Source organism: Pezoporus wallicus, unplaced genomic scaffold, assembly GCF_028554395.1.
Source record: "Pezoporus wallicus isolate ANWC-B61680 ecotype Strahan unplaced genomic scaffold, APGP_CSIRO_Pwel_v1 contig_3817, whole genome shotgun sequence".
Lineage (NCBI taxonomy): Eukaryota > Metazoa > Chordata > Aves > Psittaciformes > Psittacidae > Pezoporus > Pezoporus wallicus.
In genome coordinates, this window is record NW_026635157.1 from 8,913,150 (window position 1) to 8,938,824 (window position 25,675).

Genomic DNA, 25,675 nt, shown 5'->3' on the forward strand with positions numbered 1-25,675 from the left:
AAGCACTGTTTAGGCACATGAACTTTCTAGAGCACCAGACTCCTATTTTCATGGCAAAATACCAACTGCCCTCCCAAGCAATACTTCTCAAGCTAACTAAAATTTATACACTGAGAATGAAATAGCTGGAGAACAGCCTAGCCTGAAATAAAAGTGCAGCTTGGCTGATTAGAACATGGGTTACTGGGTCAGCAGGGAACGTCTCAGCAGACTGGAATTTCTGCATCAGCAGTCATTGTAGTGAGACAGATTTGCATAGAGGAAGGAAAACTTTATTTTTATATGTGATAACTTCAATAACTTGGTTATTATTACTAGACCCTGGTATGCAGTGTTTCCAACCAAGAAAGAGAGGGGGAAAAGACTGCTTAGAGGTTGTAGTGACTGGAGTCCATATTACAGGAATATAGCTTCATCAGTACCTTACACTTGTCATGTCCAGAGCCACAGGGTTTACTGTGGGATGAAGGTGAAAGCAAGACAGGAGGAATGGGACCTGATGGCTCAGCATTTAAAAAGTGAGATGATGAAAAGACATGTAATCTGTCTAGTGAATAAAAGCCTGTCTCACTTCCTCAGTAACAACTGAAGGTCTTGTGTCTTGATGGCCATGACCATCAGCAACTCAGCATTCATCTTCTGGGGAAGGATGGTCAGAGGAATGGACAGACAGGGAGAGGGAGAGAGGGAGAGAGATGAGAGAGAGACACCCAAGTCGGAATTGGGGAATACTCAGAATTGATTAGATCGTCATTGTGCAGATGCACTGTAATATTCAGTAATGGCCATGTGCTCTGCAAACGCAATTAAAGAGACAGATTTATCCATTTGCATATTAGAAGATGCCTCTGTGTACTTCGGCACAGGATGCCATGCAATTATGTCCTGTTTTCTAAGATGACAGAAAATCGTTGGTCTTGCCAAGAATGTGTGCATACAGCTCATTTCAGAACAAGAAGTTCAGAATTTTAGTAATCTTGTAAGAAAGTTGGTTAAGAAACAAATATGAGTTCTGGGCTAGAAAATACCTAATTGCATATAGAAATTGGTTTTCATCAAATCAAATTGATTGGGTTATAAGATTCTCCAAGAGAGTCCTGAAGTAGTATTTTTTGATTTATTTGAAACTGAAAACTGTTTGGATGCTGTTCAAGCTCTGGAATGAGCTGGAGTATGATTTTTTGGACAGGATATTAAAACCACCCTATGAAGAATATAAAAAATGTGATGATCCACCTATGACAGCTAAACCTGAGATCTACGAAGAAAATAAATACTGAGAGAAAGGAATGAAGCTTCAATGGCCATTAGCAAGGATAAAAATGTATGGAAAGAGGGCAAAGCTCCATTTTGCTGAACTCTTCCACATGAACTCAGCACAAGATTGAAGATCTCTGGGCATGTGCTACCAAATGGCTTAAACTTCATTGGGTGCCACATGAAATCTGAACACACAAGGGCAAAGGTCTGCTAAAAAGAAATTTAAACAATGCTTTGAAAAATTGATTTGGACTCTACCTCTGGTACAGGGCACCAGAAAGAGAACATTCACTGAACACACTTGCATTGTCAAGTGATGACTCACTAGGGCTGCAATAAAACACTGACTGGTAGAGGCATGTCCAGGACTTTGCTTTCTTATGTTTTTGCTGCTGGAAGGAGGAAACGCAGCTCAGGTATAGGGTGAAGTAGATCCCAGTTTCTTAACTTAAAAAAAGCTAAGAATAAATGAGGTGTGCAAAGGATGACAAAGACAACTGCAGCCTGATAATTCTGCTTTTCTTATTGCCTACAGTTGATAAAGGAACAAAAGAAGTGCATACATTCCCAGTGAATGGAAAAATCTCACTTACCCTTATTTTTTCTATTCACTCACAAGAAACCTTTTTCTGGCATTTTAAACCAAACCTCAAAGTCTTCAAACTCCCATTAGTGGCAAAATATCCCGTCCACAGAAGGAACTCTGGGATCCAGTAAAAAACAACTGATTTAGATCAGGGGATGGCCTGAAAACCCCAGATTCTCTGATGCTGCAGTCTTTGAGGCAAATGAAGAATAGTTTACATTTGAGCAAGAAAAGGGGGGATGGGAGGGGGAAGGGCACCTGTGGCCAAAAGGCTACTCAGGTATGCAGAGAGAACAGACTCTCTTTTGGTCAAATAATGACACCCACTGAAGGCAAATTTAGAGAACTTCAAGAGAAAGAATGTGAGGCACGTATGTTCCTCTCCTGGAAATGACAGTACACAGCTCTAAATCAATGAAAATGGAAAAGATAGCCATAGGACAAAGAGAGGAAAAGGTAGTTTGCAGATTCTCACGCAGTTTAATGGAAGGACTCTGGTGCAATAGAAGTCACTGCCACCTAGCTAACCTCTCTGATTAAAGTATGACAATCCCAAAATCTAGATAGGCAGAAAATGTCACATACAACAAACAGTAATGCCAGAAAAACTAGTATGTTAAAAACTCAGGAGTAACAGTGTTCATGCTCCTTTGATTCTTACCTCTAAATCATTAAAAAATAAATGTGTGTCAGCAAGATTAAAAATCATTTCTTCCATTCGCAGTCCAAGAGTCACTGCCATTGGTGGATCCTTAAAAAACAGAAAGCACAGTTAACTTCTTAAATACCTTCTATTAGAATTACTTTAAAAACTGCTCTATAGAAAGTGCTTTGAAAAATTAACACCGCAAGAAATTTCTTCAAAAATCCTTTCAGTATTAAGCTGTATTAATATAATGCTACAAGAAGAGACCACTGAACATGTGTGAGAACATTTAGGGTAGCTGGGGATGTTGAAACATCAATTTTTTTTGACAGTCAAGGCATTTGTAACTGGGCTGAACTGACATAGGCAAACCTGGTGGCCGTAAACCTGCATAAAGAAGGCTGTAAACGGGGAAGGAACTTCTTACAAAAGACGTATGTAAGAAAACCAGCATTTATTATTGTAACAGTACACCAAAATTTTTACCCCTGAGCCTTTTATATAAATATGTAAATATCTTGTCTGTCAATTTCTGGGCAGACAAAAGCTAAATCATGGAGCAGTAAACTAATTTTTCTGACCCAATCCACAGAGTCAGCAGCAGAGGCAGAAACAATGTTACTTCATGTGACATTCAGTCTGCAGCACAATTCCTTTGATCACTGGGCTTTTCTTCCCAACTTTTGGACACATGGAAGTCCTCACCAAGGTTATGCTAAATTAGACTAGGAAAGGTAGTAATCTATTGATTACTTTGTGAGCAATTATCCTAAACTGTGATATGAAGGTGTGATTTAAGAGGCCTTTTGAATTTCTGATGTCTCTGCTTTATAAAACTACAAATGGTACTCTGAACCTATGCCCGTTTCCCCAAATTGAGTTTCACTCTGGATAAATCATCACTGTGTTGCCTATGTTTAGGCCTACATCACTTCATTCCCACACTTCCTGTCACTCTAGTATGTCTCTTCAAACCCTGCACTTAGTCCTCTGTCTCAACATTGACCTTTCATGCAGGCACTCACTGATGAATTTCAGGGCTCTTCTTTATGATTTTATTGCAAGTATCAATTCAAAAAAGTGCCTGTGTTTTTCTTAGTATTCTTCTGTGTACTTGCAATCTATGCCACAATTCTTTAGGCGGTCCCCAGGAATGAGAAAGGATACGTAAGTTTGTTTGCTACAGATCATCCTTTCATTTGTGGTGGAATACAGGATTCTTGCCCCTGGATGAAAGTAATTTAAACTGTTGCATTTGTTCATAGGTCAGCTTCCACATTATCAGATCACCTTGGCAAGACAGCACAAATCTATGGATCTGCAATAACAGTTTATATGAGACCATTTAGTGTACAGTAAATGTGAGAAAATTAATTTAAACTTGCAAAGCTTGCTGGGAAAGAGGTTAAGCCAATCTGCATTACCTCACATTTGTTCTAGAACAACGGAGCACATGGGCAGCTCCTGATGCTTAGCTAACATCTAGTAAAACTAGTATTACCATTACCTTAATCATCTGCCTGAGCTTGTGGAGCTCAGCTAACATTTTATGCTTAACATACTGCAATAGACTTTTAAAATAGGATCACAGAATGCTTTGGGTTTGAAGGTATCTTAAAGCTCATCCAGTTCCAACCCCCCTGCCATTGGCACGAACGCCTTCCACTAGCCCAAGCTGCCCAAAGCTCCATCCAACCTGGCCTTGAACACTGCCAGGGATGGGGCAGCCACAACTTCTCTGGGAAACTTGGTTTAGTGTCTCACCACCCTCACAGTAAAGATCTTCTTCCTAATATCTAATCTAAATATCTCCTCTTTCAGTTTACAGCCATTACCCCTTGTCCTTTGACTATAGGCCCTTGTAAAATGTCCCTCTCCACCTTTCTTGTAGGCCACCCCAAGGTACTAGATGTGATCCTCTTCTCATTAAAATGAAAAAAAAAAAAATAAATCTGTATTTCATCATTCAAACTCTGATTGACAATAGCAAGCTTTCCGAAATCCCTTCTTAAATACCCTGAAATTAAAACTCTAAAAGTTTACCAGCATCTGGCAACAAAATCACACAAAACCTCAAATGCTCATTTGTTAGTATTAGGATCAAAGGCTTCCCAATCAGGATCAGGCTTCCCCTACTCCAGGGCTTTGCAATGACAGAATAAAAGATGGTTTCTACGCTCGAGCACTTAAATACTAATGGTAAAATCTGAGACACAGACATATTTTGACCCTTGCTCATAAAAAAGTCAGACTTGAAGGGAGAATAGTGTACAAGAAATGGTAATGATCCAAAGTTAGACCCACTATCTGGCAATGAAAGGAAATATTTTTATGTTGACCCTTGAACTGGTCTTGACTACCTTTCAGAAGTAAAAACCAAACGCAGTGCCTAATAACACAATTTCATCCCCTATCTTCTGCAGTCGTGTTCATGGGATCTGAAAGTCATGTGGCTGAAGGCAGCAGCAAGTGCAAAGGTCACTTTTCCAAGGGGATGATTAAGGAAGATATGTTAACAGATTTGCAAAAATCGTGTAAGAAATCAGAATACAAATCATCAAAATACTCTGGACTCATAAGATTCTTGATCAAGCCATAATGCTTTTATCAAAGTGTCATCACATACAAACATGTGTTTCTCTCTCGTTTCTAGTGGGGTTTTTTTTTCTGTGCACAGTAAATCATTTTTTTTTCTTTCTAGACACAATATAATAAAGAGTATTTGCAATATGCTTCTTTACCTCAATCCTATGAACACAAAGGCATGTGAATAACTTTGTGCACAGGTGGTAACTCATTATTATTTATGTGAGTTAAGTTATTCATTGGAGTGTTTCCAGCACTGGCATCTCAGACTTTTGATTCTCAGCCTCTTTTGTCCCCTTCCTGGGTAGAAGCAAACTTAAATGCGGAAATTTGCTATAACATATTCCATTATAATCCAATTTATTTTTACAGAAACTACCAACTATGTATCACAATTTCCTGTCTTGCCTAGTATAGTTGGAAGACATAAATGTGACAAAGGTTTTATGATTTTCTTATTAGTAGTATTTTTGTAACCAACTATGCCTGACTTTATTACTGTTAAAATGAGATTTCCTATGCTCCTGTTTTGAAAAAGGCATGTGTAGGATATTGCTAGGTACTATATGTAAAATCAAATAGAACAAAGAGAATTCATTTCAGCTTAGTGTGGAATCAGTCTGTGACCTCACACAACAACTTTTGCTAAGAATAGTTATTGGAATTGGATTTTCAAAACATTTTCAATGTTTTGTCCATTTTCAATGGACAATTCTTCCTTTAATAAATTGGTCAAAACTTGCACTGCAACTGTTTAACAAGAATTAAACATCACATTCCAGATTTTTCCATGTTAAGTTCATTCCTTCACATACAAAAATAGACATAGAAAGCAGATTTGTCAGGGTCTCGTGGTTTTATAATGTTTGCACAGTGTGGAGGAACACCCCAACCAGCGTTTTACTGTCTTTCAAGTTGAAGCAGAAGTTTCAGACTAACTGAAGTGGCACAAAGCACAGAGTGTTGAAAAGAAAGCAAGAAATATGTGCAGCTGATACAGATTTGAGCACAGCAAATTGAGAGACTGAATAAGAGGCAGACTGAACTTCTGCCAAAATGTATTTTGTGCTACTCTGCACAAGAATATACAAAAGAGAAAACAATAATAAAAAAATAAACCTGGAAGTGTTCCTCAGATAATCTGCAGAATAAAGAACAACGCTTTGGCCCTCAGAGGAATGATTTTAACCAGATATCATCAGTGTGCAACAACCAGCTACAGCACTTCTGTATACCAAAATACAAATTACTTTAGTTACTTCAGTATGAAGGCACTAAACTGGAGCCAGACTGTCTGTCTGTGGACTTCTGTACTAGACTGGTCCATCCACTGGAATGCCTCCTGGGAGACCAGATAAAAATACCCTAGGAGGACCAATATTTAAATGTTTTGTCCAGCAGGAAAGTGACTTGGAACAAAACCCCAAAAGTTCAATGTCCATTAGTGGAAGAAACCTATTTAATACTGTCTTGGAAGGTCAGGTTTCAGCACAAGATGTTCAAAATAATTTAACTTCTTGGAAGAAAAAATGCAAACACACCAAATTGTTTTTTTATAAAACCTCAGAAAACAAAAAATAGATTGCCAGGTAAATTCATTGTAACAGGAATTTGTACACATGAAACCTTAAAAAGAAGCAAGAAAACAAACAAAACATATAAATAATATTGTAAGAATAAATATTCAATGTATGGCTGTCCTGAACAGATTTACAACAAAACTGACCTCCGGAAAAGCGAAAGACGCTTACGTACCAATATTTTTAGCTTAAAAATACTTCCCTCCATTATAGGAATCTCAGATTTATATTCAGCTCTCACTCTCTTATAGGAACAAGTGTTTCCATATTCATGGGAACAATGGAGGAAGAGAATACATCTCTTCTTGATAACTATATCTAGCTGCTGCTGAAGGACAAAATTTCTATTCCACAGGGAGTTTCTGTTCCACTCTCTCTAGAAAGTGGTAGGAAAATGGACTCAGAGGTCTCAGACAATGAGGGACTGGATTGAGAGGACAACTGGAGGTCATGAGAGATAACTCCATTAATACAGGCAGACAAAAGCATTTTTATGAGTGAATTTGGGAATGTCATTATAGGTGATAATGGTGACAAAGTTTTTCTGTTTAATGACTGGACAAGCAGAGAGTTAGCAATAAAAAGCTACTAAGCCCTTTCCAGACAAGTGTACGAGGTTAATGTCCCTTCCCCAACAGCTTACTGTCATTAACAATGATATCAAAATTTCCAACTGTGATCATCAGGTATGGATTTGTTTTGATTTTTGCACTTGGAAATCACATTTGCCCCCTTCAGAGGTTACAAGGGACTTTCTTTTTTTATCCAGTTTCACCTTGAATCACAGCATTTATCTGGACATACTTGCCCTTTGGATCGACCTGGGAGAAATGAATGGAATATAAAATTGCTTGGAGGTAGACAAAACTCCAGCTTAATCAGCCTTAAATCAGCAAGGATAACAGGAATGCAATGGAACAAAGAATACACACTGTTCACAGGGAATAAGAATGTACCCTATAAACTCTTAACAGATGATGACATCTCCTAACACATGTCCTGTCACATCAACAAATCCTCACTTAAGAGCTCAGCATTGTAGAAAACCGTATCTGCCAACTGGTGCTCAGCTGCAAAAACCATCATCAGCCACACAAGTCATAAACTTAACAGCTCAAATGCCAATGATCATAATTTGCCACTGCAGTAAATAATTAAAAATAGAAACATACTGGTTTTATGATGTACAGAGCAGATGAGCAAATGAGCTGAACAACTCTGAGATGTGCTCTAAACTGCTGGGAGGCAGCATGGCTTCCTTGAAATCTAACATAGGTGTAGTGTAGCTTTTATTCTCTTTTTATGATAGTTCTGACCAGCCCAATAAAATAACCACCACACCAAAAGTCAGACAGAAACACCCACAGGTAGAAAACAGCAAGCCACAGAATATTCCTCTGGGTAAGTTTTATATTTTAAATATCAAAGCGATGCATTGACCAACCTCTGCCAAATCTCTCAACTTCAGTGGAGTTCAAAGCTATACTCTTCTGCTGCCCAGGCAAGCAGCAATTTGCCCTGCGTTTTAAATGAGATGCTTACAGCTGCATCCAACAAGTTAAATCCTTCAACAAATCAATAGTTTTGTTTTTAACATGGTTATTGTAACAGCCCTATATGATTCTGAAATCAAATAATCATCACACCATGAAAAATGCTGGACAAGTATAAACCAAGGAGAGTGTCCATTCTCAACTTCAGAAACCCTCAGGCATAAGTCAGAAATCTGTTTTCTCTTGCAAATATACGAACTAAAATTTGCCTATTGCATACAGACCTTCCACTAATCTCTGCCAACAAATGCCCTCATTGCCTATAGGGATGTTGGTTTGTCTTTCTTGTTTCTCTTTTACTCCACTGTAGGAATCTTCTGAAAGAGAAACTGTTTGTCTTGTGGTATCAATGCAGCTCTCAAGTGTCCCCACACTCATACATTTGTGCTGCCACTTGGCCATAACAACGTGATGGCCACCTCCCCTCCCTGCATTCCCTCTGCAGCCTGAATTGCAGCAAAGCAGGGAGATTAAAAGACTAATTTGTTTTCATCCAGTTACTGCAAGATACAGGGTGAAGTGCTAGTGGAAAAATGGAATTAATGTTTTCATGTCAAGCAGTAGATTTGGAAGAACTGAAGGTGAATATCCTTGCCTGTCTGTATATTCATATTAGCTCTAAATCCAGCATCACACTCCTTGAAAATACAAAGTGAGCACACTTAGCCAAAGAAGATGCATTCCCTTAAACCAATGTTCACATTAAAGACTCACTAATCTCATTTAGTCACTTTTCCTGCGACTTTCGTGTGTGTGTGTGTGTGTGTGTGTGTGTGTGTGATTTCTATTTTGGGAGTAACCTGATAATATTATACAAAATGGGCTCACAAAATACATATGGAAGAACACAGTATGCACAGCTGAGCATCTGTGTGACATTATACACCTTTATTTTTATTTTTTAAAAGTGGAGAGAAAATCACTGCAATTATTTGGTATCATTATTTTCTTGTTTTTCATTGTGAAGTAACCATTTTGTGACACTTTTCCATGATAAACAATTCTCTTGACACTTTTGCAAAGACCTATGTGTTCACAAGACTTCCACTGAGAACCTCACAATTCATGGACTATTTACTGTCATAGCAATCTAATTTTTGTAATAATCCAAATTCCAGTCTGGGTTAAGACCTTGTTTACAGATGGAAATCACACGCAGAAAAGATAAGGGCCACATCTGCTACAGAGGTCATGCAACAGAGACTGACTGAGATCCATCTGTGATATCTTTTCCTTCCCCCACGTGTAACCTCTTAGGCACTTTAGCTTAGACACATCGCACCTTAAGTTTAGGCAACACTTCAGTGACATGCAAAAGTTAAAGTCCACCCATGATAATCTCTCCTTGTGCTCCCCGCCTCCCTGCAGTCAGCAATATATGAGATTCACTGATAATTACTCATTACCTTCCTAACAAGTTCTCTATAGATATGGCAAAGGTAGTCACTGTAGGAAAGAAAAGTCTACTACTCTTATTTTACAGTGTCTGGAAATGAACACATTTCCTGACTTGTGTGGATGTCACCTATCAGTATAAAATAAATAAATAAATAAATAAAAAAGATGGATTATACTTAGGAATTCCTCTGCTTTTGCTCATAGTTGTTCATGTCATTTGTTTACTGATGCTGATCTCAGCGGTATAATTACATGAATTTCACTTGCCGTTAGAGATACTCTTGGTTTATACAATCCAACTTTATCTGCTGTCAGTACTACTGGCTGTTAATATGCCATTACTGGATTCTGAATGGACAGTCAATTTTAGCAGCATGTGGTCTTAAGAACAGTGGATGTGGGTTATTTTTCCCCAAAATATTTTTGCTTGTAAAAAAAGGGGGAAAAAAGAGGAATTGCATGTCTCTAAGACAGTTTTCAAAGTTATCCATAGACGTTTGTGAGCTACAAAATGTGCTCTGATTTCTAAAACTTTGTATTAAATTTGACTTTGAATTTAATTATTTATTATCTGAGATGGAGCATAGGATGTAAACATCCCAAGGGCACAATCAAAAAATGATTAATGAAATGGCTTCATCACTGAGGCAATTCAGCAAGTTCTGTGGCAGTCTATAGGCTACACTCACAGTGATATAAAAATTCATGTTTGGCTAGGTTTCTCTCGTTTTAGTAACTATAAGATAGAAATGGTTTTGAAAAAGTCACAGTTTGAAAAAGTCTTTGGAAAACAGCAGAAGAGGAGTTTTTGACAGTGTACTGAAATATGCACTGTGGAGCTGCCAAACAAGCAAGGCTGTTTTTTACAAGATATGAATAACATCCCTTATCTTAGCATTCCAGAAATTCAGCTTTTTGTCTGGGGCCTTTGAGTTTTCCTATTAAGTTTCTCTTTTAATAAATAAAAAATAAAAACATGGAGGACTGTCCCATCCATGTTTATAATTCACAGTTTCTGGCTTTGGACATTTCTAGCCTGCTAGCTGGGGAGGTGGGTGTGGAAAACATTTCTTAAATGTACTGTCTCTCATATCCTTTTCTCAAGCATCTGATTCTGCTGTGATAAATGGCAGAAAACATGCTAAATAAGCCCTTTATCTGACACAGTAAAGAAATGGTTATGTACTTAAATATCGTCTAATTAGTTTCACTTGAATGGTACAACACCTAGAAAACCACATTATGTACATATCAACACTCCCCTTATCTATTTTTTTCCTTCCATATATTTGCCCTAGTTTTTCATTTTACCCAGGCCTTTAGCTCTACCCCTCCCAGCAGCCTGTTCCTGTTGCTATGCCCTGGTCTTCCCATCAGTCTCTTCTCCCCTTGCCTGAGCAGCCATTCCCTGGGCTCCCATCACCAGCCCCGTGGGCCTGGCTGCTGACTCAGCAGAGGACCTCAGTCCTGCTCCTGTAGGCTGCAATAGCTTCTCTCTGCCTCCCCCGCTCTTCCTTCAGCTCTCCTGCTCCCTGCTCTGTGACCTGACTCCTTGCGGGTCTCACCAAAGGGGAGACAATGTGTACAACTGTCTGCTTGGGAGAGGATTCACTCCCCAGCATTACTCACCCCCAAGCCAGCCAGGGGAACCAAAGATTCAACAAAAAAGCTGGGGTGTTAAAAGAGTAACATCTGCAGCTGGCACTGAAACAGGTCAGTCTCTTACTTTTGTGCCCTGATTCCTCAATTTCCACATAAATTCATCTATTTTTCCACTTATTTCTTAATTCTTGCTCTACACATCCAGATACTGTCAGTTATTTCCATTTGCCATTGTATCTATTACCTCCCTGCAATCTCTTCCAATGTTCCTCAGGACCCTCATCCTTGTTCCTCTGTAAACTCTTCCCTATTTGCAGCATCTACTTCATCCTTACCTCATATATCGTGCTGAGGGTCAGAGTCTCATTTCATCCTTGACTTTCACATTAACCCTCTGAAAACAGTTTACTGTACACTTTCCTTCTAACTTCACCCAAGCCATGATTAACACAGAAGGTGAAACACACATACATGTGCAGACTAGGTACTCTGATACAATGAATCAACACAGAATTCATGGCTGACATACCTTGCCATACTTCTGTGCATAGGATCCTGTTAGCAGTGAATGAAAGACTATGATTGTTTCATCCAAATCCCAAACAAATACACGCTGAAAACAGAAATGGGGATAATATTATTAAACAAATAACATCAAAGTCCCACCACCATCCCACCCAGGAGGCTAAAAATCAACCACTTAACCAAGCAAGTTGTCTCTGAAAATCAGCAGAAACTGTAACATGGTAAACATGGTAAAAAGTCAGAAGGAGGGTAACTTTTGAAGTTTTCAACCATTTCTTATTTGTCCTCTAAAAAGCTTTTCAAAAAAGTTGTATAAACATAGATTTCAGAAATGTGATGGGGGTCAAACATAATTGTTAACTTAAGGATAAACAGTACTCTCAGATACTTCTCCATGTCTTATTGATTCAAGGTCTTTATTTCTACTGTATAGCTAAAATAAAATCTTGGGTAAAAGTGTTATATGTCACATATAATGTCATACAGAATTTAAATAATATTGTAGGATAAAATGGATTATGCTAACTTAAAAAAATATAGGAAAGAAAACTCCTTATATTTATAAGGGGTTCATTTTCATTGGTAAACTATAAAATAGACAGGAAAACTGAAATGTAAGATTTTTTTTCACCGGAAAAGTTAAATCCTTTGAAAAGCACAAAATGTTTCAGTTTCTGTACAAAAGCCATGGCATTTACATTCAGTGACTAGCATGGCAGCCCACCCTGCCACTCCAGAAGCAGCTGCATGGTCAGCCAAGTCCCAGCAACAGTCTTGTCTTCTGCTGCACCCAGCACTGGTCAAAGGCAGAGCAGTGGGGCTGGCCAGGCAGCAGGGGACACCCGTGCAGCATGCTTCCCTAGTGCCAGACCTGGAGTGTTTCATACATACACAGGCACTCTTGTTTCCTCCTCCTGCTCCTGTCACTGTAAGGCAGCTCACTGCTAGCACAGGAGTAATATGACTGTAATTACTCTGTTGCTAAGAGGTCACCTGTGTTTGAAATCATCTGTATTAGGCAGATACATTTCTTCATGAAGGCACTGATCTTGCACATGCTTAATGACAGTTATAACTTTACTGATGTAAGGTGCCTCACTGAAATTTACTGACATTACTTGAAAGCACAAGGACAAACTTGTACCTAAGTATTTGAAAGGCTATGGCCAGATGTTCCTGCACATTTGTGCTGCATTCATAAACACATGTAATTAAGCTGAGCGATATACGAGAGATTTCCTTTTTTAAAAAAAATGAAAATGTGACAACTTTGCATACAGAAGTCTCAAAATTTTGTGGTTCTACTTCATGAGAAAATGAAAGACAAACAATCTTAGAGCTAAAAAGTGGAAGGCTGAATCACATTTGCTTTTCTGCATAAATTTGTCATACAGAACAGTAATGTCTCACTATACATGTATGTTAAACCAGCAACTAATATCTGTCATAGTCAGTTAGAGAGACTAAGTCCATGATGTTTTCTAAAATGCTTTAAGCTATTTCCACAGCTGTAGTTTTCAGAATTTACTTTTCATCAGAAGAAACCTCCACATTACCATTCATCAATTACTGTAGGCATACCTCCAAGTCACTGTCCGGAGGGGGTGATGGATTATTCTTCCGCCCTCTACCCCGAGACTTTGACCCAGAACTTCTACATGTTCTCTCATCAAGATCTTTGATTGGCGTGGAAGGGCTCTGCACTGTGTCAAACTCCCCTGTGAAGTCAACCATTCATGGCAAAATTAGTGCTGCGTTTTAAATACTAAACCTTTTTTCTCAAAGCCAGACATGTCTATATGCAAACTCAACCACAAGATGCACCAAAAAGAGTTGTATAAAATGAGTAATAATGCGGTTTGTCTTATGTAGATGGAATCTGCAGATGCCACATACACTTTTCTCTTTACCTAGGAAACACTGTAAACTGTAGCAGAATATGAGAAAGTTTAAAATGACACATATGCATGTGCAGATCTATATACAAATACACATAAGCCCATGCAAAATACTGATGTTTCCAAAGTAGATATATTTTAGAAATTACACTAATGACTTCTCAAAACATAAAATGCCTTTTGAAGTAGTTCATTTCCCATGTTTGGAGTTCAGCTATACTTTTTCCAAGACCTGTGTTACTTTTACCAGAACACCCTTTGGCACTATTCCACACACTAGAACAGCCCTTCAGCTTCCTGCTTCATCTCCTCCTCCCATTTCACCTGCTCTTAAGTAGAGCTCACTTTTTTTTTTAGCCCTTACCTCTGCCCATAAATTGTCAGAGAAAAGTCATAATATTAAATGCATATTCCAGTTGCTACCAGAAAGAGGGTGAAGTCATACAAGTATGACTGATCATCTTTCTCTAAGCATTAGCTATTGTCTGCTGCCAGAGAAATGATGTGCTGAAAGGACCTTTGATCTGGAATGGCACAGCTGCTCTTAACACTTGGGCCAATCCCTGACTTACCTATTTAATCTACTTTGCCTTTCCTGGTAACAGTGTGCTTTAGAGGTGATCAGAACCAGTAGCTATGTAAGTCAGATAAAATGAAGAAGGTATCTCCTGAAGGATGACATGGAACTTGTCTTTACAAATTACTTTTATGTCACAACTCAGTAAATGGAAAATAACCTTTTATTCACAACACAGTACCTTCAGTGTTCCTTTAAAACTGCTAGACATAAATGCAGTTTGGCTAGGTTCCCAAATGCTACATGACATAAATCTTCCTTCATCACTGATCCTATTAATGATTTGATTTTTCTCCATTAAAGAAGGAAAGGCTACAGCTTGATCTGACATCTACTACAGAGTTTGATTCAAGGGAGTCCTTGTGCTGCATGTAATTGTGGGCCACTTTGGTAATATTTGTTAAAAGTGTTCATGATGGCACATCTACAGAATAAATTAACACTTGGTACAAACACTTCCCAAGAATCATCTATAATGCATTTGATTTTGAACTGGAATCTGAACATTTTTTATTTTTACTAAAGAATGTCACTAAGCGTCCAGCAGATCAAAGAGGAGGTTTTTTCTGCTCTGTTCTGAACTTGCAAGACCACATCTGGAGAAATATGTAGTTTTGGGTCTCCAAGTAGAAGGAAGATATTGACAAACTGGAGTTAGTTCAGGTGAGGGCAGGTAAGAGGCTGAGCATGCAGGAAGAAAGGCTGAGTGACTCTTCAGAAAGGTATGCAGAGAAAAGGATAGAAGATGCAACAGACAGAAATCACAGCAAGGGATATTCCTGTTAGACCCAAGACAAAAACTCCCTCACTGTAAGAGTGGTCAGGCCCTGGGACAGATGCCCAGAGATGCTGTGCATTCTCCATCCTTGGAGATACTCAAAACTCCACTGAACACAGCCCTGAGCAACATGATCTAAGTTGGCTTGTCCATGAGCAGGTTAGATCAAAAGACCCACAGAGGTCCCTTCCAGCATTGAATGTTTCTGTGATCCTCCCTGAGTCATTCACCTCGTTCTCCCTCAACAACACAATAAAAAACAATTCTGGTCTAGCAGGCTCTAAGAAGAGAAAATAGACTGCAGTCTCAGTTAAGATTCTGCGCGCAATGTAACACAATAGTTAAATTCTTAATCTATTCCATCATTTATTTATACCTCACAGTGATCCACATACAGAAGATTATTAAAATAAATACACCAGGAGATATATTTATATATCTTGACTGGAAAAATACTGCTGTATTTCTTGGAAGAATAAAATTTAAGACTGTAATGTCACATTCCTGAATGGGAGCTCTAGACATTGTGAGGAAAGAATTCAAGATTCAAGGAAAGGGGAGAATAAAAAGAAAGCTAGTTCCTGAGTGTATTGGTTAGGACATTTACCTGGAGAAGGACATAGCTAGACTGCACTGCCGTCTCCAGGGTACCCTTGTTTATTTGACTGAATGATTAATATATATGAAGTATAAAGATGTATTTTCATGGCCCAGAATCCACATCCCTATATCTCTGAGTGGAAGGTGATGAATCCTCCACGAAGCAGGAGGAAATCAAAACTGTCTTGCTCACTTCCTGGGAAAGTATTAGTTCTGCTATGGCCTGGAAGAAGATAGTATGACTTTTTTCCCAAACCAGGTGATGGCTACTTCTATGTTGCAAACCCAGTGTGCTCCTCTGCTCAAGCAGAACAGAGCCACACTTTCGGGCAGCAGCTAAGAAGAGTTTTTCAAACCCATAGTTTGAGAATTTATTCCAGATACCATTTTAGATAGGTCTGCTCTGAACTAGATAAGGATCATATGCATTCAATTGTAGTTTCTCTTCCAGTTGAAACTCTTATTGAAACCCTTATTGATGGGAAAATTAAGTCGCAATAATATCTAATGAAGAATGTTCCTCTCATATTTTCTCTTGTCCGTAAAGCAGAGAGAGAGCAGAGTTCTTGTTGACTAATCATTTCTATTCCCAGCACAGTGCTGATGTCAGTAAGGACACTGCAGGCAGTGGAGCAATCAATAAGGTCACATTAACTTAGCTCCTTCCCCATAACATGAACAGTAAAATATACTTCAGTAAATGAACTAATGTACAAAAAGATGATTAATAACTAGAGTCCTTGTGCAGTACAAGGTTACACTGGTTTCAAAAGAAGCTCTGAGTGTGCGAGAGTTCTGTATGAAAATGTAATTTCCTAAATTTTTCTGACAGAGTGGAAAAAATGTCCCAAACCAAAACCCCAGAAATGAAAAGGCAAAAATTAAATAAGATGAATGTTTACATTCTTACCACAAAGGTCTTCATATTTATAACATTTCAACATTTTACAACAAAATCAAAGCTCATTTCTACAGTAATGTATTAAAACATCTGTTCTCAATGACTGTGTTTACTCTAATCTACCAAAAATAAAATATATATAAAAAAAGCCCTATTCTCAATCTTCTCTGAAAGTATCCAAGTAGTGAATTTTCATTTAGCATTAGCCATTACCAGTTGCCTAGGGCTTCTGCTTGGGTCAGTGCTGTACATGATTGCATAATTATCTATTAATCAGTACTGTAACTAATCACCATACCTTGTAAGTTCTAGATATTTAAAGCCAACTTTATTTCATTACACTAATCTCTAAATCAGAATGAGCAGCTGTCTCTTACTTGAATGCAAGGTATGCACCTATTTTAGAACTGCAGAATTCAGTAGTGCATGTTTTTTTGAGCAAGTGTAGGTTTAATTGCTTGATTTGCTTTTTACCAACAGCAGGCTAAAGGAGCAACTGCATTTTCTTAACCTCTGTTTGCTTTATAAATAAGGTCAATGCTGATAAAAGGAAAATGCATTAAAAATCCAACCATGTAACATTAAAGAATACGAGACATTCTAGTACCAGAGTACTGAAAACATTACCCTCATGAAGAGCTCTTTCTGCAGCTCATATTAGAAATTTTTATTGCGCTGTTTGAAATTTTTTAGCTTTTTCAGTATTCAACACTTGCCTAATAAATATCCTTCATAGCCTCCTCCCACTGGAACTATCAGCAGCATCAGAGATCCAATATAGCAAGAGGAAAATGTTAAAACCAGAACATGGAATAACCACTTTATCACAGATATTTGTACACTAGTTCAGGTCTAGCATGAAGCCTTCCATGCCATGGAGACCCTACACCTAGCTCCAGCTAGAGGGCAAGGAGTTACACCACCACCACTACAAATCTAGGTGGTCTTTCATATAAAGAAGGTTGTTTCTCACCTCTAGATTCATGTGAACATCCCCTCCTCCCTGTTAAAACGCAGTTGTACAGAAGAAAAGAGGTGTGGGCAAAGTCTGCATATAGAAGAATATCTCCTGGAGAAGCTGCAGAGTGTGACTTCATTGTGGGTACCAAATTAAGAGAGACCAAACTCTCCTGCATCCCAGTAACCAAATTGAAGCTAATAACCCATGAGTGATTCACCTTGCCTAACTCTGGACATACAAAAGTGAGGTGCCTAAATATGAAGCTTTTACTGAGGCCTCTTTCCTCCTCTAGAATTTTGTCTGCCCTAGGTTAAATGTAATCATGTACTCATCAAATGTACTCATCTCCTGAGACCTCATCTCAGGATTCATCTGACATTCAATTTGTGATGAACTGCCCTTGGAGATACCTATTTGTCTCACAAATACTCTTCGGTAATAAGTGCATTTTCAAAAATCTTAATATAAGACAGGCACAATACAAGCTGTGGCAAGGCTAAGAAGGTTGTGGGATGGATGAACTTCTGAGCCCCTTCATACACTCCTTATGCATTGACTTTTGTTACATAACCTTATCAGACAGAGCAGCCGGAAGACAGCTTAAACAGTACAAGCATTTTTTTCCTGGCTTGTAATGAATTATTGCTTGCTATGAGTAAGAGGAAGGTAAAGTCTATTTCAATTTTCATCTCATTTTTTTTTACTTGGTCAAGAAATAAATTTGTAACTGATATTAACTCTTGAGCTTATGAGGCTTTATTAGGAAAACAAGAAACCCTGTATGTGTGGAAAATACTACAGGATTTAATTAGTTATCTGAACAGCTAGCAGAGATGGCAAAAAAGTGCCTTGCTGTGTTTAATCTTAGATTTTAGATGGAAAAAGTCTCAAGGAAAAAGCAATAAAGACCTGTTAGACAGCAAGGGAAAACAGCAAGTGCTGAAACTCTGCAGTTATTATCTACTGTATCTGAAGTGATCTCCAAGACACTGCACCCCATGGTTGGAGATTTATTTTTACAGTGACACGGAAGGGTGCAGGCATGTCATATATTCACAAAGTGGGTGTTTCACTTAGCAGAGGGTCGCATGATCAGTGCAACACTTCACAGAAATAAGGAGTGTGTGGGCAGATTAGTAAGCTCAGAGGCACAACCTACTTAACAGGGAAAGAGTTCATGTGCTTAAGCAATCCACAAACACGAAAAATCCTTTCTGTTTCACCGATGTGAAGCCTTCAGCAAATTTTCAACCTGTTCTAACTAAGCAAGATTCCTTTTCTTTGCCAATGCTATTCAGTACTAAAGGAGTTTTGTAATACATGATAAATTTATATAGCATTTCTAGGAAACACAGATACACAAGGGAGAGACAATATAATTTCCTGATTTTCTCAAATAAGAATATGGAGGAATAACAAAAGAGCAAGGAAAAGTGCATAGGACATGCACAGTTATCAAAACATCACTTGTGAGTACTTCACCCTCTTTTAAAAATACTTTGCATACAATCTTTGTCTGTTGCAGATGTTCTGCAACTGTTGAAATTTCACTGGATTTCAAGTTACCTCTTGGCATTTTCTTCCTCAGTTTGCATTCTGAGACTACTGAATAATGTTTTACACTTCCATCAAGAAACAAGGGAATGTGTATCCCCTATAACCATTCCACGCCATACCGCAAACATGGACATGGGTGTACACACACATGCACAAACACACACACACTTTAAATATCAACCTGAGGAAAACAGTTGACAGGAAAGATTTCAACTCACACAACTAAAATTCCAATGTTTTTAGTGACTATGAACAGCGTATATGAAAGAGGAGGCCTTGCTTATACTTTTCTACACAGTATTACCCTTCCTTTGTACAAATTCGTTATTACAATACGTAAGTTTTTCTACTCCGCTTCTCAGTGAGATGGTACAGTTATCTGGATGATAATTAGGAAGATTTATGTCATGAGTCAATTTTGTAATTAAAGCACATATTCCCCATCTATTCAGAGCCTAATCCAAAGCCCATTTTTATAAGTTTTTTAGAAAAGCTCACAGTCTGTGGGAAAGGCAGACAAGTAACTATGCTGCACTAGCAGAGTCTGTCCCTGCAAGAGACTGCTCTAAAAGCACTGAGCCAGGCAGCTGGCAATTGATAACCTCTTCTACGATGCTACGCACAGCCTTAGTAGGCTACTTAAGTTCTGACTATGGGACATAATACTGAGCTAGATCTTTAAGAACTTCCTCTATATTTGAAACAATATGGGAAAATAAGCATGAAAAATACAGGCTCTGTTCACCCAGTAAGGATACCACACTCATTTGACTGTTGCTGTGAATTCCTAAACTAGCCTAACAAGATCTTCATAGCTCTGCACGATACTATGCATAATTTAAAATGTATAATTCTACTTTCCCTTTCCTTTACTGCCATTCATATTAAACAGAAAAACTGGTGAGATGTTCAGCAACTCAGAATTCCATCATGAAACAAAAAAAAAAAATAAAATTAAGAAATCCACATTAACATTTATGTTTGCAGAACACAGAAAATGGAGCAGGTAAATGAACGTGAACTGGGTTATATCAATAATAAGAAAAAAAGAAATGCTGCCACTACCCAGCAGTGGAGCCTTCGGAACACTGTGTAACACACTGTGTTGTAGTGCATGTGCACAAGGGGGCACAGTTGGGCAGGCAAATTTGATTCTCCCGATGTCTTCTGACAACCTGGTTTCTTTCAACTTCAATTATTCCCTCTTTTTTTTAAAGTGACTCACGGTAGTAACCGATTACTCTAGCTTTAGTTACCTAAATTAGTGAATTACCAAGCATGGCTTATATACATGTGAATAAAGCCCAGGTATTGTTGATAGCACGACTGGGACATAATTAAATAAAAAAAAGTATCTTGTTTTAAATTCTTTACAGCAATACTTCAGAACATGCAGGTGGATACAGGAATGTATAATTACTTTCAGTAATAGAAGAGCTTGATGAATTTTTCTTTCAAAATTTGCTAAATGTTTGTTGCCATACAGTTGTTTTTGGTACTAACAGATCCTTACCAGACTGTTGTAACTTTCTTCAGGCCTACTCCTTCCACAACCATCTCAGTCTGCAAAAGGGTTTTTTTAACTAACAAACAAACTAGACAAGTTTCCTAACTAAACAAACAAACAGACAACTTATTTTGGCTGGCATTCAAACAAGATGGACATGAATATCTTGTCTTTTTAAAAGCACAGAATAAAATACAAAAATTGTTTTCACCTGAATGTAGATCTGTACCTGGTTGACTAGTCAGGCCAGAGAGAGAGTCCTGTAACTGGTAGGTTGATGATGATGAAGAAGTGCCATCAGCCGTGTTGTTTGAGGTCATATATGCACCATATGTTGATGCTGAGTAATACTGTGCATATTGATTTTGGCCAAAAGCTGTGTATGATGGATAATCCTGAAATAGCAAATGAAGCAGAGTTCTTAATTAGTTATAGTAAGGAGTGATTTTTTCCATTAAGTATTTCTAAGTGTGCAATCATATGACTTTTGCAAGAGTTTTTGGGGGTTAGTTTAGATTTTGGTTTTTTTTTTTTAAACTTAAAGATATTGAAGATTTTTTAATTTAAGGATATTGACCAAAAGACTACAGGGAGGCTGCTGAGTATTTAAGTGGCAAAAGATGCAAGTAGGCTTCCATTGTGATCACTCGTAGAAAACAGCACTGTACCACAGTGAGTCTAGTTCAACATAACAGAACAAAATTAAAATAACATGCTATCATATGAATTATATAAATCCTGTTGTAATCAACAAACCACAATGGTAATATTCATACCTGTTGTGAACTACTGAAGTTTGTAGAATTTGAAACAGAATTGTTTGCATAAATAGTGGATGATGGTGTAAAACTAGAACCTAAAAAATACAATTAACTGTAAGAACTTGCTTGTGAATCAAAATAAAATTCTAACACAATATTCCATGTTAAGATAAAGGCAAATCAGAAGAACAAACAACTTGCATTTAAATGCTAAAATATTTTAATGAAACTGTAACAGAAATTAAATACTACTTCCATGCATACAGACATACATTCCTCTTCACATCATGCAGGGAAGGTATTGGCAGTGAGTCATTAAACCAATCAAGAAAGCATTTTTCAATTTATTGCAGTGTCTCATGTCTCCTTGAATATTGCCTTAATTTCTAAGGTCTAGCACTTCAGTGTATGTCCATTTATGAAACAAAAAAACTTTTAAAAGAATATTGTAATGATCCATGTGTTTTTAATCAATCTGTAATGAGGCATGTCCTTGTTTCCAACATAAGTCAGATGAGTCATAATTCAATTTGTAATATTTAAAAGATCAACCATTGTATAAGAAGCTTAAAAATGATCCAAATAGGTTATCAATGATCAAAGGGTAATAAATGAATCAATAATTGAATAATAAATGAAATAATAAATCTGAATTAAGGAGAAATTCTAAAAAATTATGCTAATCCAAAGCGAAACAAGTATCAAATAAGAGCATACTCAGAAACATGGAAACAAGGAAAAGTGACTTGTGTACGCTATTCGGTACAGCAAATGCTTCTAGTCCTGACATGGGATTTCACCCCCTAAAATAATGAAGATGCAAGCAGGGACTGCATTGCATGGTCAGATCTAAATTAACAGATGACCAAAATGAATACACATATGCTTATTAGTACTGGAAAAAAATACTTGGCTTTAAATTTTAGAGGTAAAAGTAGCTGCCAACGATAAGCATACTTGCTGGAGCTCACAAAAATGAATGGAAAATATATCGTAAATATGAGGAAAGAGAGAGCCGTTCGCAGCAGCAGGATGGGATGAGCCCTGACAGTGGTGGCTACTCACCTGGCATCTGGTAAGAGTAGGGTGTTTGGCCTGGCTGTGGGGTGGAAAACCCTGGGCTGTAACTGAGGCACCCGCTCTGCAGTGGTGATTGGGTCTGCGAGAGCCCGCTTTCCGTCTTGATGCCTGGCAACATTACACCCAAATCTGTATAAGAAATTAATTTTCAACTGATTCTTTCAAATCTTTTGTTATGGTTCGGAAAATAAAATAAAAAAGAAAGCAAAAACCATTCATGTTGGCATTGCTCTTACTTCTATATAAAGTGAAGTAATAAGAGGTCAAATACCGTAAGTGGGTAAGCTGTACGGCTGTCCTGTCTGTGAGTACGCTGTATAGACCGCTGGCTGCTGCATTCCTGAATACTGGGTTTGTCCAGCATAGGCAGACATTGTTTGAGCTGCTGGTGTAGAAAGAATGTGTGGATAGGGCCTAAATATCAGGAAAAATAGCATTACTGTGGCAACAAATACTCTGTATGTTGATTCAAGCAATAAAGTAAAGAAAAAAGTTTAAAGATGTCCAAAGGCAGTTCATTATTCTGCCAACTGTTCCTCTTCTGGGATTTATTCCATCCCCCACTGAAATAATCTGAAAACCATTCCAGATCACATTCCCCAGGGCACGGTAAGCAGTTTATGCTGTCCCATCACTACAACTTAATTCTCTAGGTGCTCAGCTCTAGGTAGACTGTGCCACTGCTGTGTACGGCTTTTTATGTATCTGACCCCTTTCAGCCAAGATCAGCACGCCTAAATCAGGAAAGCCCCCACGCTTTCATAATCCAGAAGAGGGAAACGTGGACTGGAAGAATAAAGGAAATACAGAGGTGAACATTAAAGCTACTACATTGTGTCCTCTGTGTCCAGGTCTGTTTCAACAGACATCTAGCCTATGGCTTCAATAGAAGATGGATCGTGCCCATTGAGAGTGGTATGAAAAATATTGCTGGCAACACTCTGGTAACCAGATGGGCTTTAAAAGTTTGGAAAATATGGTGTAGAGAAAGAAAATGGAAATAAAAATGGTCTTTTATTTATGAATACTGGGGTTTTATAGAGAGATTGAATAAAATAAAAAAAAAATTTGCCCTGCAGAGTTGCAAAAACATACAGAGAAACATTTGTCTTGGATTGTTTTGTAAGTTAAATAAAGACTCTATGGACCAAGAGTTGAATAAACACATTCTGCAGAATTACGCTAAACTGAAACCTGGTTATTAAAAGCCATGACTGAATTTGATTCTAAATTTTTTTTATTGTTTTTTCGTTCTAATTAGCTCAGTACAGTTGGCAGCAGTTATTACCAGAAAAGGATTACTCATTAATTTAGATGCCAATAAATTAGAACAGTAGATTAAAAATTCTATTAAACTTTGTAATGTATTTGGACCAAAGTATCTCATAGTTTGCCAAAACCTGTTTTAAGAGGAATGAGGGCTGTTCTTAGCTCAGGCACCTACTTTCTGTATCAATAAATATTGGCTACCATGATATGAATGCAAACTTGCTTAAAGAAACTTGAAAAAGCCCAACTGGCAACATTTTTGATATTTTCTCTGTATCAAAATCACACAGGTAGCTGTATCACATGCATAGAAACAAATAGATGGCACACTGAAATCGAGGACCCTTGTGCACAACACTGACTGTAGGACAAGCAAACTAATAAACTGCCAACTGCAGCAGTTTCATATAAGATCTTCAGTGCTTTTTCCTAATGGATTCATGTGATTGCCCAAGACTCTGGTTTCCTCAAAAAAGTGAAATAAATTTTCTAGTCCTAACAACACCCATTGGCTTAAAAATGAAAAAGAAAAAAAGAAAAAGAAAAAAAGATTAAAAACTAATCCAATTTATTTGCTTTTTGATTTGCTTATGATATTAGAGAAGGAGGAGGAAATCATGGTTCATGACTGTGGAATGTTTGGAAGCCTTTGGCAGCAGTGGCACTGGGAGGGTCTGTGAGAGGGTCACCCCTCAGTATGCATCTTGCACATGCAATTGTGATTTCTACACATACACTGTCTTCTTCAAAATAAGTCTGTAATACATTGCCAACACTGTAAAGGTGCTGATGTCTGAAAACATAATACTCTGATTTTTTCCTTCTGTGTGTGCAGTTATCCAAGGGTATTTCTTATGCAGCAACACTGCATACAGCAGGGTCTCACTCTGTACCCACGTGAGGGAAAAAACTTTGGAGAGGAGCTAGTACTGGAGTCAGTACTGAGGCTTAAGTATTTTCCTTTTTCTCTGTTTCTTCTGCTGAGGAGCACTTGTTTGCAACAAACCACAGAACTGCCTACAGCCAATTTCCTATAAAAGACTAGAAGAGGTGCAGACACTAACTTGGAGGGATATATCTGTGGAGAGTATTGGTGCGCTGATCTTGGGCTGTAGCCACTACTTGTTATTACTGCAAAACAGAAAACAAGAGTACAGCAGTTAGAAACATCATGAGACCAATACAGCCAGTCTGCATATCAATGCGGCAACATTAGCAGAGAAGCTTATTGAAATGGACAACTTTTCAATAGAGTAGATGTTACCTGAACTACAACATCTTAACACAAAAATTAAAACCCCACCAAACCATTCATTGCTGTACAGAACTCTTTAGCTGGGATGGGTGTGTTGTGCTTTTTCAGCTTGACTTGATATGTTTCTGAATATACTGCAGAGGCACACATTTCATGCATCATCTGCTATGCACACACCACAGGTCTTTCAAATTTGCAAGGTTTTATTAAAACTGGTAGTTAAAAAAGAATCTTGTGATTTAACATATGGTATTGCACAGGATTGAGATAACATATATATACTTTTAAAGTGTCACATTAACAAGTTGGATTTTAATACTGGATAGGAAAAATAAGTTTTATATGGATGTGGTTAATTTTAGTCAGCTTGGGTGATGGAAGATACCAGAAAATGAATGACTACTAGAAAACGAATAGCATTCATTATCAACAGGCAATTAGAACATGTCCACTAATAATTTTATTTCAAAAGTAACCATGAAACAGTACTGTTCAGTAGCCATCAAAATCGTGTGTCTATACTATTCACAGCTGCATTCTTCCAAGAAAGCTAAGAGAACAATAGTCATCTCCCAGTAAAATTTCATTCAGAAGCGGTGCTCACGCTGGATTAGTTCCAAGTGTTTGGAAGTTTCCTTTAGCCATCTGTCTTGACTAAGACAGATGTACTCCAAATATATGTACTCTGAAGTGTTGAACCAATCCCTTCAGAGCAAATCCATACTGGGAAAACATAGAGTGTCGCTATTAGGCCATCTGCTGTTCATTCACTTTTCAAAAGATTAAAGTAGTACA

General features: G+C 37.9%; 1 protein-coding gene across 16 annotated transcripts in view; it reads right to left on the minus strand.

Moving 5' to 3' along the window:
* Positions 1-25,675, minus strand: part of EYA4 (EYA transcriptional coactivator and phosphatase 4) — a 150,564-nt gene that overhangs the window by 15,209 nt on the left and 109,680 nt on the right. For 9 of the 16 annotated variants that reach the window (XR_008972041.1, XR_008972042.1, XM_057408116.1 and 6 more), the window contains 8 exons: positions 24,690-24,756; positions 22,628-22,770; positions 22,342-22,485; positions 21,292-21,371; positions 20,727-20,910; positions 13,318-13,454; positions 11,741-11,824; positions 2,508-2,597 (listed from right to left, as the gene is read on the minus strand). Coding sequence is in view for 14 of the 16 variants with exons in the window: in XM_057408116.1 (XP_057264099.1) it covers positions 2,508-2,597; positions 11,741-11,824; positions 13,318-13,454; positions 20,727-20,910; positions 21,292-21,371; positions 22,342-22,485; positions 22,628-22,770; positions 24,690-24,756 (929 nt within the window). In the remaining 2 variants the exon portion in view is untranslated. The remainder of the gene's footprint in view (positions 1-2,507; positions 2,598-11,740; positions 11,825-13,317; positions 13,455-20,726; positions 20,911-21,291; positions 21,372-22,341; positions 22,486-22,627; positions 22,771-24,689; positions 24,757-25,675) is intronic. The other 7 variants (XM_057408146.1, XM_057408176.1, XM_057408209.1 and 4 more) reach the window with 2 other exon arrangements.